The 12,799-nt window shown below is 42.1% G+C and overlaps 1 protein-coding gene across 1 annotated transcript in view; it reads right to left on the bottom strand.

The window, feature by feature from the left end:
• The window catches only part of NRDC (nardilysin convertase), an 853,803-nt gene that overhangs the window by 730,431 nt on the left and 110,573 nt on the right, over nucleotides 1-12,799 (bottom strand). Inside the window, exons 8-9 of the mRNA XM_044086887.1 lie at nucleotides 11,806-11,863; nucleotides 2,207-2,280 (exon numbers count right to left, since the gene is read on the bottom strand). Of these exons, the coding sequence (XP_043942822.1) occupies nucleotides 2,207-2,280; nucleotides 11,806-11,863 (132 nt within the window). The remainder of the gene's footprint in view (nucleotides 1-2,206; nucleotides 2,281-11,805; nucleotides 11,864-12,799) is intronic.

The following is a 12,799-nucleotide window of genomic DNA, read 5'->3' as shown; positions in this document are numbered from 1 at the left end:
AATCTGTCCTAAAATCTTACTTGTTATCTACAAGAGAAGGCTGAGATTATACTAATAGCACGGCACCTGCTGGCATAGCACACAAGATTGTCTCAGGGTCAGTACCAAGTATAACAAAAGCACTAGTTAGAGAAACTTGTTACAGGCAACATAATATACCTCCTCAAAGGCTGGGACTAAAGGAGGAAAAGGCTAAAATGAGGCAAATCCACTTGCAACAAACAAAAATCTCCGCAATTCAGCAGGAACATCGATTTTCCCCATAAAAAAACCTCATTCATCATGGCAATAATCTAAGAAAAGAAAATTAACTCCAAAGAAGGTGGTGAGGGCAAGTTTTCCTCAGCATCAGAGTACTGGGTTCAAAAATATGTAGCAGATGAAACGGTCTCTGTGTATGCCAGAGTCATCTGACATGTCTTCAGGGATATTTTGACAGACCTGATTAAAGTCTAGGTACCAGAACAGACTGTCAACTTTTTAGGTAATGTAAGAAAATTGTTTATTATAAACACCATGATGACTTCAGGAGAGGAACATCCACCACTACGAGAGAGCTTTTCTCCCCAGACACATCCCACAGTAAAACTTGTGCACCCCCCCCCCCCAAAAAGAAATGTGGTTCTCCCATGCCTGAATTGGACACTGGAACAGCCAAACGAGACGTGGCTGAACACACTGGTTCATGGTGGCTGAAAAGACTACATCACAGGAAGACAGCGAGGTTAGTGAGTGGTCTGAGGAATGACTGCTGGCAACTGCAGAGTCACCCACTACCGATTGAAGCATTCATTAAACTTGTGTTGAAGTAAGGAAGCTCCCACTTAACCTCCAAGGTTAGATTATCTCAGGGTTACATTTTCAAAGTTGTGAGACCGTTGATCTCAGAATTAAACATTCAGGATTCAGAGTTGTGGGGCCATGAACCTCAGAGTTAGACATTTAGAATTTTGGGACTGTGGACTGCAGTATTCCAGATTTTTGCTCTACCATATAGAGTTCTTTAGCCTTTGTTGTTTTGTACAGTGGATTTCAGAAATGTTTGGTTGTAAGTTACATGGCAGCATTTCTGTGCTAACTTCAGTATGAAACAGTTCAGTTGACTTTCTTTCCCGAGAAAGTACAGAGTTCTCCAGGAGAAACCTCATTCAACAAGATTTTCACAAGAATGGTTAAAGAGAGGTGATCTGAAACCAAAGATTAAAGGTTAATAATGGTGGCGCTACATGCATGTTGGTTTACAAAGTCCAATGAAAAGGTAGGAGAAATGCAGGTTTTGTAAAAAAAAAAAAAAAAAAAAAAAAAAAGGAAAGTGAGGATTGTGCAAGCACCACATTATAGAAGTATTAGAGAAACATTGGAAACACGAACCACAAAACATAGAGAATGAAGAAGTGTATATCACATGGGATCACCTATTAACAGTTCAAAAAATAGATGCAAGAAACCAGCTATAGTAGTCCATGAAAAATATACAAAAGTAGTACTGATCATTGAAATCGATATACCCAGTGATATTACGTACAAAGACAGACCAGCAGTAAAATAGCAAGATTTGCAAGCAGAAACGAGAGCAATATGGAAGAAAGATACCCAGACAGTTCCAATAGTAGTAGCAACTATATGTCGAATAAAAAATAATTTACATACTACCAATACATACAACTCGGTATGAATTACAGAAAAAGGCAAATCTGGGCACACTGTTAGCCAAGAGCACGCACAAAGACTGAAATACTAATATCATGAAATCTAATCATACCCTGACCTGCGAATGGGGTCCGTTCCCTTCACTGTACAAGAAACGCAAAACAGTTAGTGAAATTAAACCAGATCACTTTGGTAATACCTTAAAACCACAGTAACAAACACTACACACCTCATTATTTACCTTTCAGCACAAGCAATCTATGTACATCATTCCTGAACAATGTTGCCAAACAAATTGTATGAAGAAAATAAAACAGCATTTAAGAATACACTGAAATGGACATTATACCAAGTAATGACAGTTCACCAAAATATCTGATAAGCAATCCTTTCACCATAAATGCAATGGCTACGCTGCATGTGTGTACAAGCATGTGTGTCATAAATACATATGCAACTGTAAGAAAGATGGTACAATGAAAATACTTCTAAATGTGACTTATAGATTAAAAAAAGACAGCACTTCAAGAATTATTACTGCAACCGTCAGACTTACCTCTGTACAACTTGTTAAATGATGGAGTATCAAAGGGAGCAGTCAAATGAGTAAAATCTGGCTTTGGTAAACCACTGGGCAATGAAAAACAAAGATGCATTTTAGTTCCTGGCTCTAAATACATTTAACGTTTCAAATAAATGTATTTATTTAAAATTTACACGCAACTTCAAAGTTTATACAGCTTATGCAATTCTGTATAAAAACAATGCACAAGCTTAACAGGCTAAAACCAATCAATGAAAATAATTAAGAAAAAGTGTTTTAAACAAGTAACTGCTAAATAAATTGAACTAATAACAGTTGCATAGACATCTGGCTAAACTGTTCTAACAGGCAAAAATCAAAAGAGAGAGAGAAAACATCTCAGGAGGATCTCTACTATTCAACTTTTTAGCACACTGCTGTCCTAAGCTGACAGGACAATAGTTCACATCGATCTATTTCAACTACCATTCATTTAGGAAAAAGTTCCTATAATTATTTCAGTCCACCTGCTTTAGAGATAAAAGGGCAGTAAAGACAAAGTACAGTTTTGTACCTACCATAAATGTAGATGTCCGATAGGCATGCATCTGCAGTCCTTACAAATGGGTTGTCCTGTCGTCAGGCAGCCCTTCGGTCGGCCGGATTCCAAAGTCTGGGTCTGGCCTCGGCTGATGTCGCACTTCACCCGACGTCATAGCTGCAGTTCTTCGGGTATAAAGGTATCAGCAGACGCCATCTTCCTCAGTGTTTCTTGCCCCAGATGCCAGATGCCCTCCAGGAAGGCAAAATTTGGATAAATGCAAATGGTTCCAAATAGTAGAGAGCAAACAAAAAATAAGCATGTATGTACATATATACAAACAAATACACCATAATAGATTCCCCCAGCTAGCTACAAGATGGGCAAATACCCTAGGAGTACCTCAGAGGGGAAGGAGGGTGGGTAATCCTGACTGCAGATGCATGCCTATCGGACATCTACATTTATGGTAGGTACAAAACTGTACTATGTCCTTCAAGGATGCATCTGCAGTCCTTACAAATGGGTAGAATACCATAGCCAAACTGGGGGAGGAGGAGTAATAAGATTATGGTGTAGTTAAGATCCCTTGCAAAACAGCAGTGGCAAAACCTGCTCGGGATCTGGAATATAAGGGTAAATTATAATGCTTGGCAAATGTATGCACGGAGCTCCAAGTAGCAGCCTCTAAAATGTCTTTGGTAGCCACTCCTCGTAAAAAGCTGTGGTAGTGGCTGTAGCCCTTGTAGAGTGAGGCCTGATGTTTTCTGGAGTTTTCTTCCCATGGTAGGAGTAACAAAATCTAATGCAATTTCCTATCCACTTAGAGATTGTCTGTTTTGAAATTGCTTTTCCTTCCATTCCTGTTGCATATGCTACCAGTAGCTGGTCAGTTTTTCTATTGCTCTTGGTCCTGTCCAGGTAGTAACGTAATTGTCTATGTACATCCAAGGTATGCAACAGTCTTTCTCCCCTGTTCTGAGGATTGGGGAAGAATGTAGGCAGGTGGATAGCTTGATTTAAAGATACCATGGAGACCACCTTTGGCATAAAAGTAGGATTAGTTCTCATGGACACTCTGTCTTGATGGAAGATCAGGAAGGGCTGTACTGCCATTAATGCCTGTAGTTCAGAAACCCTTCTTGCTGAAGTGATTGCAAGCAGGAAAGCAGTTTTCCATGATAAGTACTGTAATTCTGCTGTTGCTGCTGGCTCGAAAGGAGGGAGTGTCAACTTTTCTAGCACAAAGTTCAAGTCCCATGCTGGCAATGGTGGCTTCCTAGGTGGTTTTACATTTTTAATTCCTCTCAGAAACTGCCTGAGCAGAGGATGTGAGAAGACTGGAGGATCCAAGTTGTATTCTGCTGAAATAGCTGATGCATGAATCTTAATGGAAGAATAGGACAGGCCATTGTGGAAGAGCTCTGCCAAGTATTCCAGGATGTTAGCTATGTTTACAAGTGAAACATTTTCTCCTTTTGCAGTACTCCAAATGAGATATCTTTTCCATTTTGCTGAATAATTTTTTCTTGTTGAGGGTCTGCGAGCCTCCAAGATAATGTCTTTAACCCTTTGAGATAAATCTGGGTTATTTGGTCTTATGCAATGTTCCAGGCAGCCAGCTGCAGTGTTTTCAGGTTTGGATGCAGGGTTTTGAAGTTGTTCTGTGTTAACAGTAAGGGAACTAGGGGCAGAGGCCATATTTGTTCCCGAGACATACTCCTCAGTAATGGGTACCAATGTTGCCTTGGCCAGTCTGGAGCTATCAGGATGATCCTTGGACGGTCTTCTTTGATCTTCAGTAGCACCTTGTGCATCAAAGGAAGAGGTGGGAATGCATATGCTGTCAGGTTTTTCCAACTGAAAGATAGGGAGTCCACTTTCCAAGCAAGTGGGTGGTACGTCCTTGTGCAGAATTTTTTCAGTTGGTGATTGTGTGGGGATGCAAATAAGTCTATTTCTGGTAGTCCCCATCTCCCTGTAATGGTTTTGAAGATGTCTGGATGCAGCATCCATTCTTGGGCATCCGTGGTGGTTCTGCTTAGGATATCTGCTAGTATATTTTCTTTTCCTGGCACAAAAATTGCTTGTAACTGAATGTTGAAGCTCAGGGCCACATTCCAGAGGTCCATTGCCATCCGGCATAGAGGGTATGAATGTGTGCCTCCCTGTTTGTTGATGTACCACATAACTGTGGTGTTGTCCGTCCTTATCAACAGTTGACCCTGTCGAAGAAATGGTCTGAATGTCTGAATTGCCAGTTTTACTGCCAGCATTTCCTTTTGATTTATGTGTAGGCGCAGCTGGTCTTGAGTCCATAAGCCTTGTATGCACTTGTCCAGCATGTGCGCCCCCCAACCGAGGTCTGAGGCGTCCGTTGTGATGGTCTGGCTTGGTTGAGTGCTGTGGAAGGGCAGTCCTTTGTTTGATTGACAGGCCTGAGCCCACCATTGGAATTCTTGCTTCAGGCATGGAATTATTGGAATTTGGGTTTCTAGGCTGTGTTTGTGCTGAGACCATAAATTCCTTGGGTACCACTGTAACTTTCTCATATGTAGTTTGGCATGTGGAACCAATATTATGCAGGATGCCATGTAACAGAGGGCTTGCAGGACTTTTCTTGCTGTTAGCTGGCTCTGCTTTGATAATGCCATGAAGTAGAGAGGGAGTTGCTCCTGTTTTTCTACTGTCAGGAATGCCATTTGTTTTGATGTGTCCAGATCTGCACCCAAGAAGGTTATCCTTTGGGATGGTATCAGCCTTGACTTTTTTATATTGACTGTGTATCCCAGGGCTTGTAGTAGATGAATGACCCTTTTCAAGTCTTTTGTTAATTTGTTTTTGTTGTCCGCTTGTAACAGGCAGTCGTCCAGGTAAGGGTAAATTTGAATTCCCTGAAGCCTGCAATGAGCAATTACTGATGCCAGGCATTTCGTGAATACTCTGGGCGCAGTAGATAAGCCAAAGGGCAATGCTGAGAATTGATAATGCTCTGATCCTGCAAGAAATCTAAGGTATCTTCTGCAATTTGATCATATGGGGACGTGCAGGTATGCCTCCTTGAGATCTAGAGTTACCAGCCAAGACTCCTTGCCCAGCATGGGAAGAAGTTGCTGTAGGGTCAGCATTTTGAACTTTGGAACAATGAGGTATGTGTTTAAAGCGGACAGGTCGAGAATAGGTCTCCATTGGTTTTCTTTTCTTGGTACCAGGAATAGTCTGGAGTAAAATCCTTGCCCTTGTTCCATAGATGGTACCCTTTCTACAGCTCTCATCCTTAGTAAGTGAGTTATTTGTTGTAGAGCTTCTGTCTTCTGATTTGGAGGTAGGTTTGGCATTCCTCTCTTCCTTGGTAGAGTATGGAAGTGAAACCTGTAACCTTGGTCTATTGTCTGTAAAATCCATTTGTCTCCTGTGATGTAATGCCAGTTTACTGAAAATAAGGCTAGTTTCCGCCTAAGGGTGCTTCTAGTTGTTCCCTGGTAGGCGGTGCCAGAGCCAAGTCACTGTGATTGTCCTGTGGAAGTGGTGGTGGCTGGATCTGTGGCTGTACCTCGCTGGTTGTTAGCCTGCCACTGGCGTCCCCTGTAGGCACCTCTGGATTGACCCCTGCCTCTTGAGCGCCTATTCCTGCCTCTCGGAGCTCTGGAGGTGTCTGGAAAGGACCAATTCTTGGAAGGCCAGTTCCTGCTAAACCTTGGAGGCTGGACCTGCAAGAAATCCTTGACTGTCTGGACAGATTTTGCTTTCTCTTCCACCTTCTTCAGCACCTGCTGTGCAGGGCAGCCAAACAAATTGAGCTTATCCATGGGAGCATCTAGGAGTTTTGATTTAACATGGTCTGGTAAGGACTGCTCTTTTAACCATGCATGTCTTCTGATCACTGTACCAGTCATGGCTGATCTAAAGGAAGCCTCCAGTGCATCATAGCCGCATTTTAAGGAATGATTACTGACCTGCTGAATGTTATGTACCATTTCCTGTACAGAATTTTTGTCTAATGGTTCATCCGAGGACAGTTTTTTAGTTAACTGGTCTAACATAAATTCCTGATACTGAATCATGTGAAATTGACAGTTCAAGGCCCTAGCTGAAAGAGTAGCAGAAGTGTAAACTTTTTTACCCCATCTCTCTAAGGCCCTAGATTCCCTTTCAGAGGGGAGGGGGTTTTTGGCAGAGGTAGCTGCTACAGCCTTGGGTCCCTGGGAGATAGTTTCGGGATCTGCAAAAGGAGCCTTATACAAATGATAATGTGTGACCGGAACCCTGTAGTACCTATCGGGCTTAGCATGCAAAAGGAGCCTTATACAAATGATAATGTGTGACCGGAACCCTGTAGTACCTATCGGGCTTAGCAGGGGCCGGAGGAAGAGAATCAGGAGCAGTACAAGCATCATTAAATGCATCATCCACAACAGTAAGTACTGGAGGAATGGCTAAAGGCCTGTGCTGTGGCAAATGCAAAAAGGTTCTAAGCCTTTTCCTAGAGTCTGAGAAATCCTGGCCCTGCCATTGAAATTGTTCCCTCATAGCATGCAAGGTTTCCCCAAAGGAAAATTCCTCAGGCGGAGAGGCAGAAGGAATGGACTCTTCTGCATCAGGGTCCTCATAAGGAGAAAAAGGGTCCTCTGGAGGGTTTGTATTATCTGATTCATCAGAGGAGTCATCTGAAGAAACTGGCTCAGGGGGCTCTACTCTAGACCTCTTCTCTGGAGGTGGGTGAGAGGCCCTGTCTGGATGTGGTTGGGATCCCCGGATCAAAGAAATGACATCCTCTGCTAGACTAAGCATTTGTGAACTAGAGCTAGGCCTGTGAGAGGGGGTCTTAGCAGGCACAGTTTTGGTAGATTTTGCTGCTTTAGCCCTGGCAAAGGCCTTAATCGACATGGATGCAGGTGGCCTAGCAGCTCCACATGCAGGGGTAGAAATATCCAAAGGGATAGTATCAGATAAATCCTGTGAACCTGCAAGAGCGGGTGTGATTTCAGTAGCAGTTTCAGCCAAACTGGATGAGGCCTCAGTAGGAGGTAAGCTTTCGGCCGAAGGAAGAACCGCGGACTCTGTTTCAGCCGAAACAGAGACTCTTGCGGTTGGCTTAACCGCGGCTTCGGCCGAAACCGCGGACCGCGAGTGTCGGTCCTTTTCCTTGCGCTTTTTAGATATTTGCATAGTCAGAGTATCCGACGGCATAATGTAAGCAAAAGCGGAGCCAAAAACTCCTCAGCAAATTCCGACCGACGTCTAAGCGTCCGTCGGTTGAAAGAAGCACAGGCTAGACAAGCTGCTACGTCGTGGTCTGGGCCTAAGCAAGGTAAGCAGTAAGAGTGGAAATCTTTATGAGGTATTTGTTTCCCACAAGTTAAACAGTTATTCACTTTTTCTGACATCGGCTGAGGCAAGAAAGAGTCCCCAACGGGGTACTTAGCTTTTTAGAAGTCTTCGGTAGTAGTAATCTCTGGTTCTGACCGACCGGCACTTGCGAACAGCTTCTGCTTCGGGCGCCACGCGGCAAGAAAGACCGAGGAAGATGGCGTCGGCTGATACCTTTATACCCGAAGAACTGCAGCTATGACGTTGGGTGAAGTGCGACATCAGCCGAGGCCAGACCCAGACTTTGGAATCCGGCCGACCGAAGGGCTGCCTGATGACAGGACAACCCATTTGTAAGGACTGCAGATGCATCCTTGAAGGACATCTACTCCATGACTACTATGAACCACATATGTGACACTAAAGGCAACAAAGAGTTGGTGTAAATATACTGGATCCCATACTAATAATTTAGAGCTGATAAGCACATGTAGGCTACCTGTTGTGGAGTAGCATCCCATGTAGGCTCTTCAAACACAGTGGAGAGTCTGGCTTGCCCCATGACCAACAACAAGAAAAGGAAAAGCCTTTTGTTCAAAGTACTCCAATGTTGTATACATTTCATCCATCAGACTTAACCAGAAACATTAACACTAAAAATATAGTAGCTGATGAAATCTGATGGATAACCCACTCGTTACCTTGAATAAAGCAGACAATTTAAAGCTGAATGGATTGCTTTGCATTTTTATTATCTGATTTTGTGGATGTGTACATTCTACTCTGGTTAGCAGTCTGCCCGCAAAACACCTACAAGAATAAAAACATGCATTATGTACTCATCATAATAATGGATCTGTGTTGTCCATTTTCATTCTTCAACCGATGGGTCTCAGAACAAACCTCACATCAGATAATCTGACCAATTGTTTGTCTCCTTATCTCAAAATAGATTGGCCATGCCCAGTTTCCCAAGTAACTAAATGGTTGACTTATTGCACATCTTTTGTCTATAAACACAGAGGTATGTCTTTGCCTAAGCCACAAAGAGCACATTCAACGAGGTCTATGGCAACTTCAGGCTTTGGTCAAGAGTTTTGATAGATGACATCTCTGTGGGTCACTTGGTCCAATGCTCATACCTTTATTGCTCATTACAAGTTGGACTTGATTTCTAGGAAAAGAGCTGCCTTTGGCTCTGCAGTACTTTGCAATATCCTTCCATGAGGACCACCCAAGGTTCATATAGCTGGGGACTCTGTTCCGCCAGTAGAGGACCAAATGAAAATGACATCATCACATACAAGAGTTACGTACTCACCATAACAATGGATCTGTGTTGTCCATTTTCATTCTTCAAACTTCCCACCCACCTAACCCCTTCCCTTTTTTCATGGAAGACACCAAAGGGATTTTTCTTGGGAACTCTTCATCCCTTGTCTGAGCTCCAGTTTTATCTTGGTTTCCTTTTATTTATTCTGTACAAAATAAATACTGTTTATGGGGGCAGCAAACTATCTGAGGTACATTAGTTTGGTGAGGCATTATAGTTAAGGGAGGAGCTCAACAGTTGGGATCAGTGAATCTAGTAGTGGCCAAACGGGATCAGAGACCAATTAGTTGAGGAACGAACGAAAATGATGTCAGATCAGTGGATTACTTCAAACAAAAAGGCTCTTCCTTTTCTTAATTTAATTTAGAATTGCTTACCTAAAGACCTGACATTTGCTAATATTTGTGTTCTGTATGCAGGTATGTCATTAATCTAAGTCTTCTTCTTTTGGCTTTTTCCCGGTTAAGGGTCGCCACAATAGGTCACCTGTCCGCTCATGATTGGCAGTGGAGTTTTTTTACAGTGTCGAGTTGCCAGCCCGGCACCCAACCTTCCACGGAAGGCACTCGCATACATAGTAAAAAAAAAATACATTCCTTACAATAATGTTGATGATACTACTATAGAAATCACACTTGGAAGAGTCATCACAGAATTATAAATGGGATACATAATATGCTACACTCGTTGTGGTAGTGTGGGATACTGAAGCTATATACAACACTTTGTAAGTCCTGGGTTTAAAGGGGGCCAGGGTCACTTTCTCTAATACACAGCTCTGTTCAAATAGGTTCATAGGGAAGTACTTGCCTATCTGCCCAAGGGCATCTATAAGCCTAGCCAAGATGTGTTGGCTTCCACCGCCCCCTTAGATTAGTTCCCTGTGCCTCTGTCCAGCAGAGCCATTAGCTCCCTGTGCCTCTGTCCAGCAGAGCCACTGCAGTGATCCCCGGGGTAAATTTTCTGTTTCCCATCCACTCGTCAAAGTTTCTATTGAGTGTTAGTAAGAGGCTCTACCTAATGTAGATTGGAATCCCATTCCAAAGTATGAGGGAGTCTCTGGGACAGGAATCTATCCCTCCAGCACATCCTATTTATTGCTGGTTGGTTTAGATCCCTACAGCATGTGGCTCTCAGGGATTTGTTTTTTTTTTTTTTAGGTGGAGCATGTCCATCAATTCTGGGTTGGACATGGCCTTGTATGTCAAGCAGAGATCATTAATCTATGTAACTTCTGCAATGCAGAATGCCTGTCTGCCTATCCCTGGTCCTGCTCAAGGACGAAAACAGTTCCTGGAGCAGGCTACTTACCCCAGGAGCATTTATGTAACTTCAGACAGATATGGCTGCAAATACACATATAGCTCCAATCTATCACAAGTAACCTCCACATGCTGACAACTCAAACAACCTGAAGACACTTCGTAGGACGTCCAAGCCAAACACAGCAGAACTTCCAAAATTATACACATATTGTAGCAAAACATCTGACAGACAAGACCTAGAAGTCCTGATAACGCAAGAACCTAGAAGCATACCCTGTTGCTGTAAGAACCAATGTCCTAGACTGCCATAAACTCCTGAGGAATAGAGACTCTGATGTTAATTTCTCAGTTTTCACATGCAGGAACCAAAAGATCCTTAATTATCATCAAGCCCACCATGTGTGCTGCTGCAAGAAGTCCTCTAAGTGCAAAATCCTAGCATCACACCATATTTTAATTACCAGAGGCGGGGCTACCCAAAGTTAGTAACTTATGCTGCATTTTAATGGACTGCAGATAATTAGTACTCTTTGCACTCCTGGAAGCCTCCATTCCATCAGTGCTTTCTGCCATGGTACCAACAAACATGAGTCATGAATAATCAACAGATCCCATAAATACAAGCTCCCTTTAACTTAAATCCCTAAAGGCTCTCTGTCTTCCACAGCAAACTCATTTGTTAACCTAACTGAAAGTAACATGGGTGTCCAGTCCCCAATCCCTCATATAAGTAATTTAGTTATACTAAGGGAAACTGCACAGGTAGATGATATAAAAGAATCTCCTGACGGGTGCTGACACAAGTTCAGTGTATCAAAATTATTCTTTATATAAACATTTAAAGTTTAATAAGGCAATAAGTATACCTTTTTAGCACACCATTCAAGTTTTAGGTATCAAAATAAAAAATAATATAAAATATCAGGAGTATATAGGACAGCACAAGTAAGACTAGAGAGATACTATACATGACAAATTAATTTAATAAACTACTTAAAAGATACCATACAAGCAGTAAGAGCTGTATATGTTAATTTAGTTTCTTGCACATTAGAGTAACTGCAAATTCACAAATGAGAGAAAAAGAAATAAAGCAGTACATTTAGGAATACAGAATTTTCTTACTCTATGATAAAGTGCGGTACACAAAATTATTTTTACTTGAAAAGATTTAAGTTCTTACTTGTTTGGTATTTCTGAAAAAATTGTCCTCACCCACTTTTCTAGTGTATCCAAAGGATCTGAAGAAATAAAAAAAGAAAGTCAGTAAAAGGCTGCTCATTGCAACAGCAGATTCAGAAATCTCCTCTGCAGAATTGCATTTTAAAACCATTAACAGTGTCCACGTTACCATGACCACGATAAATGAATGAATAATTTATTTTGCTAATCTTCCCACTTCTCAGATAATTCTTGATATTACATTAAATTATACCAATGTTTCTGAGAAGGACTGCTCAAATGTACTTTCTTGGGACCTTGTTATATTCTTTCTCCAACTCTAGGAGTACCTAGCTGGACTCTTGCCCTATCTATACCTTCTTGCCCATCATCTATCTCACTGAAAACATAAGGTTGGTTGTGCTGCATCCTAATCTGAAATCAAACTGCTCATCACCCATCTAACCTTCTACTAGTCTGCGTATTAAATTTATCATTGACCCTCTCCAGAATTTTCATGCAGTGTGATAGGAGTTTGATGCCTCTACAATGCCCACAGTTTTGAATATTCCCTTGTTTCTTGTAACGTGGTACTAGAATGATTACTCTTCAGTCATCTGGTATATACTCTTCTTTCCATACTGCTATGAGGACCCACAGGAGCCACTTCTCCTCTAATTCACCCAACATCTTGATCATATCTGCCATGACCTCATCTGACACCCAACATCTTGATCATATCTGCCATGACCTCATCTGACACCCAACATCTTGATCATATCTGCCATGACCTCATCTGACACCCAACATCTTGATCATATCTGCCATGACCTCATCTGACACCCAACATCTTGATCATATCTGCCATGACCTCATCTGATACCCAGCATCTTGCTCATATCTGCCATGACCTCATCTGAGCGACTGCTTTCCTTAGTGCTGTTCTTGCTTCTTCTAAGATAGCACATGATGAAAGAGAAAGAAGCCTATCTATAGGGCAAGAGAAAGAAACCTAT

This window comes from Protopterus annectens, chromosome 10.part0 (assembly GCF_019279795.1).
Source record: "Protopterus annectens isolate FY-2018-M chromosome 10.part0, PAN1.0, whole genome shotgun sequence".
Classification (NCBI taxonomy): domain Eukaryota; kingdom Metazoa; phylum Chordata; order Ceratodontiformes; family Protopteridae; genus Protopterus; species Protopterus annectens.
The sequence above is the reverse complement of the archived record's forward strand: the minus strand, read 5'-3'. Positions and strand labels throughout refer to the sequence as shown.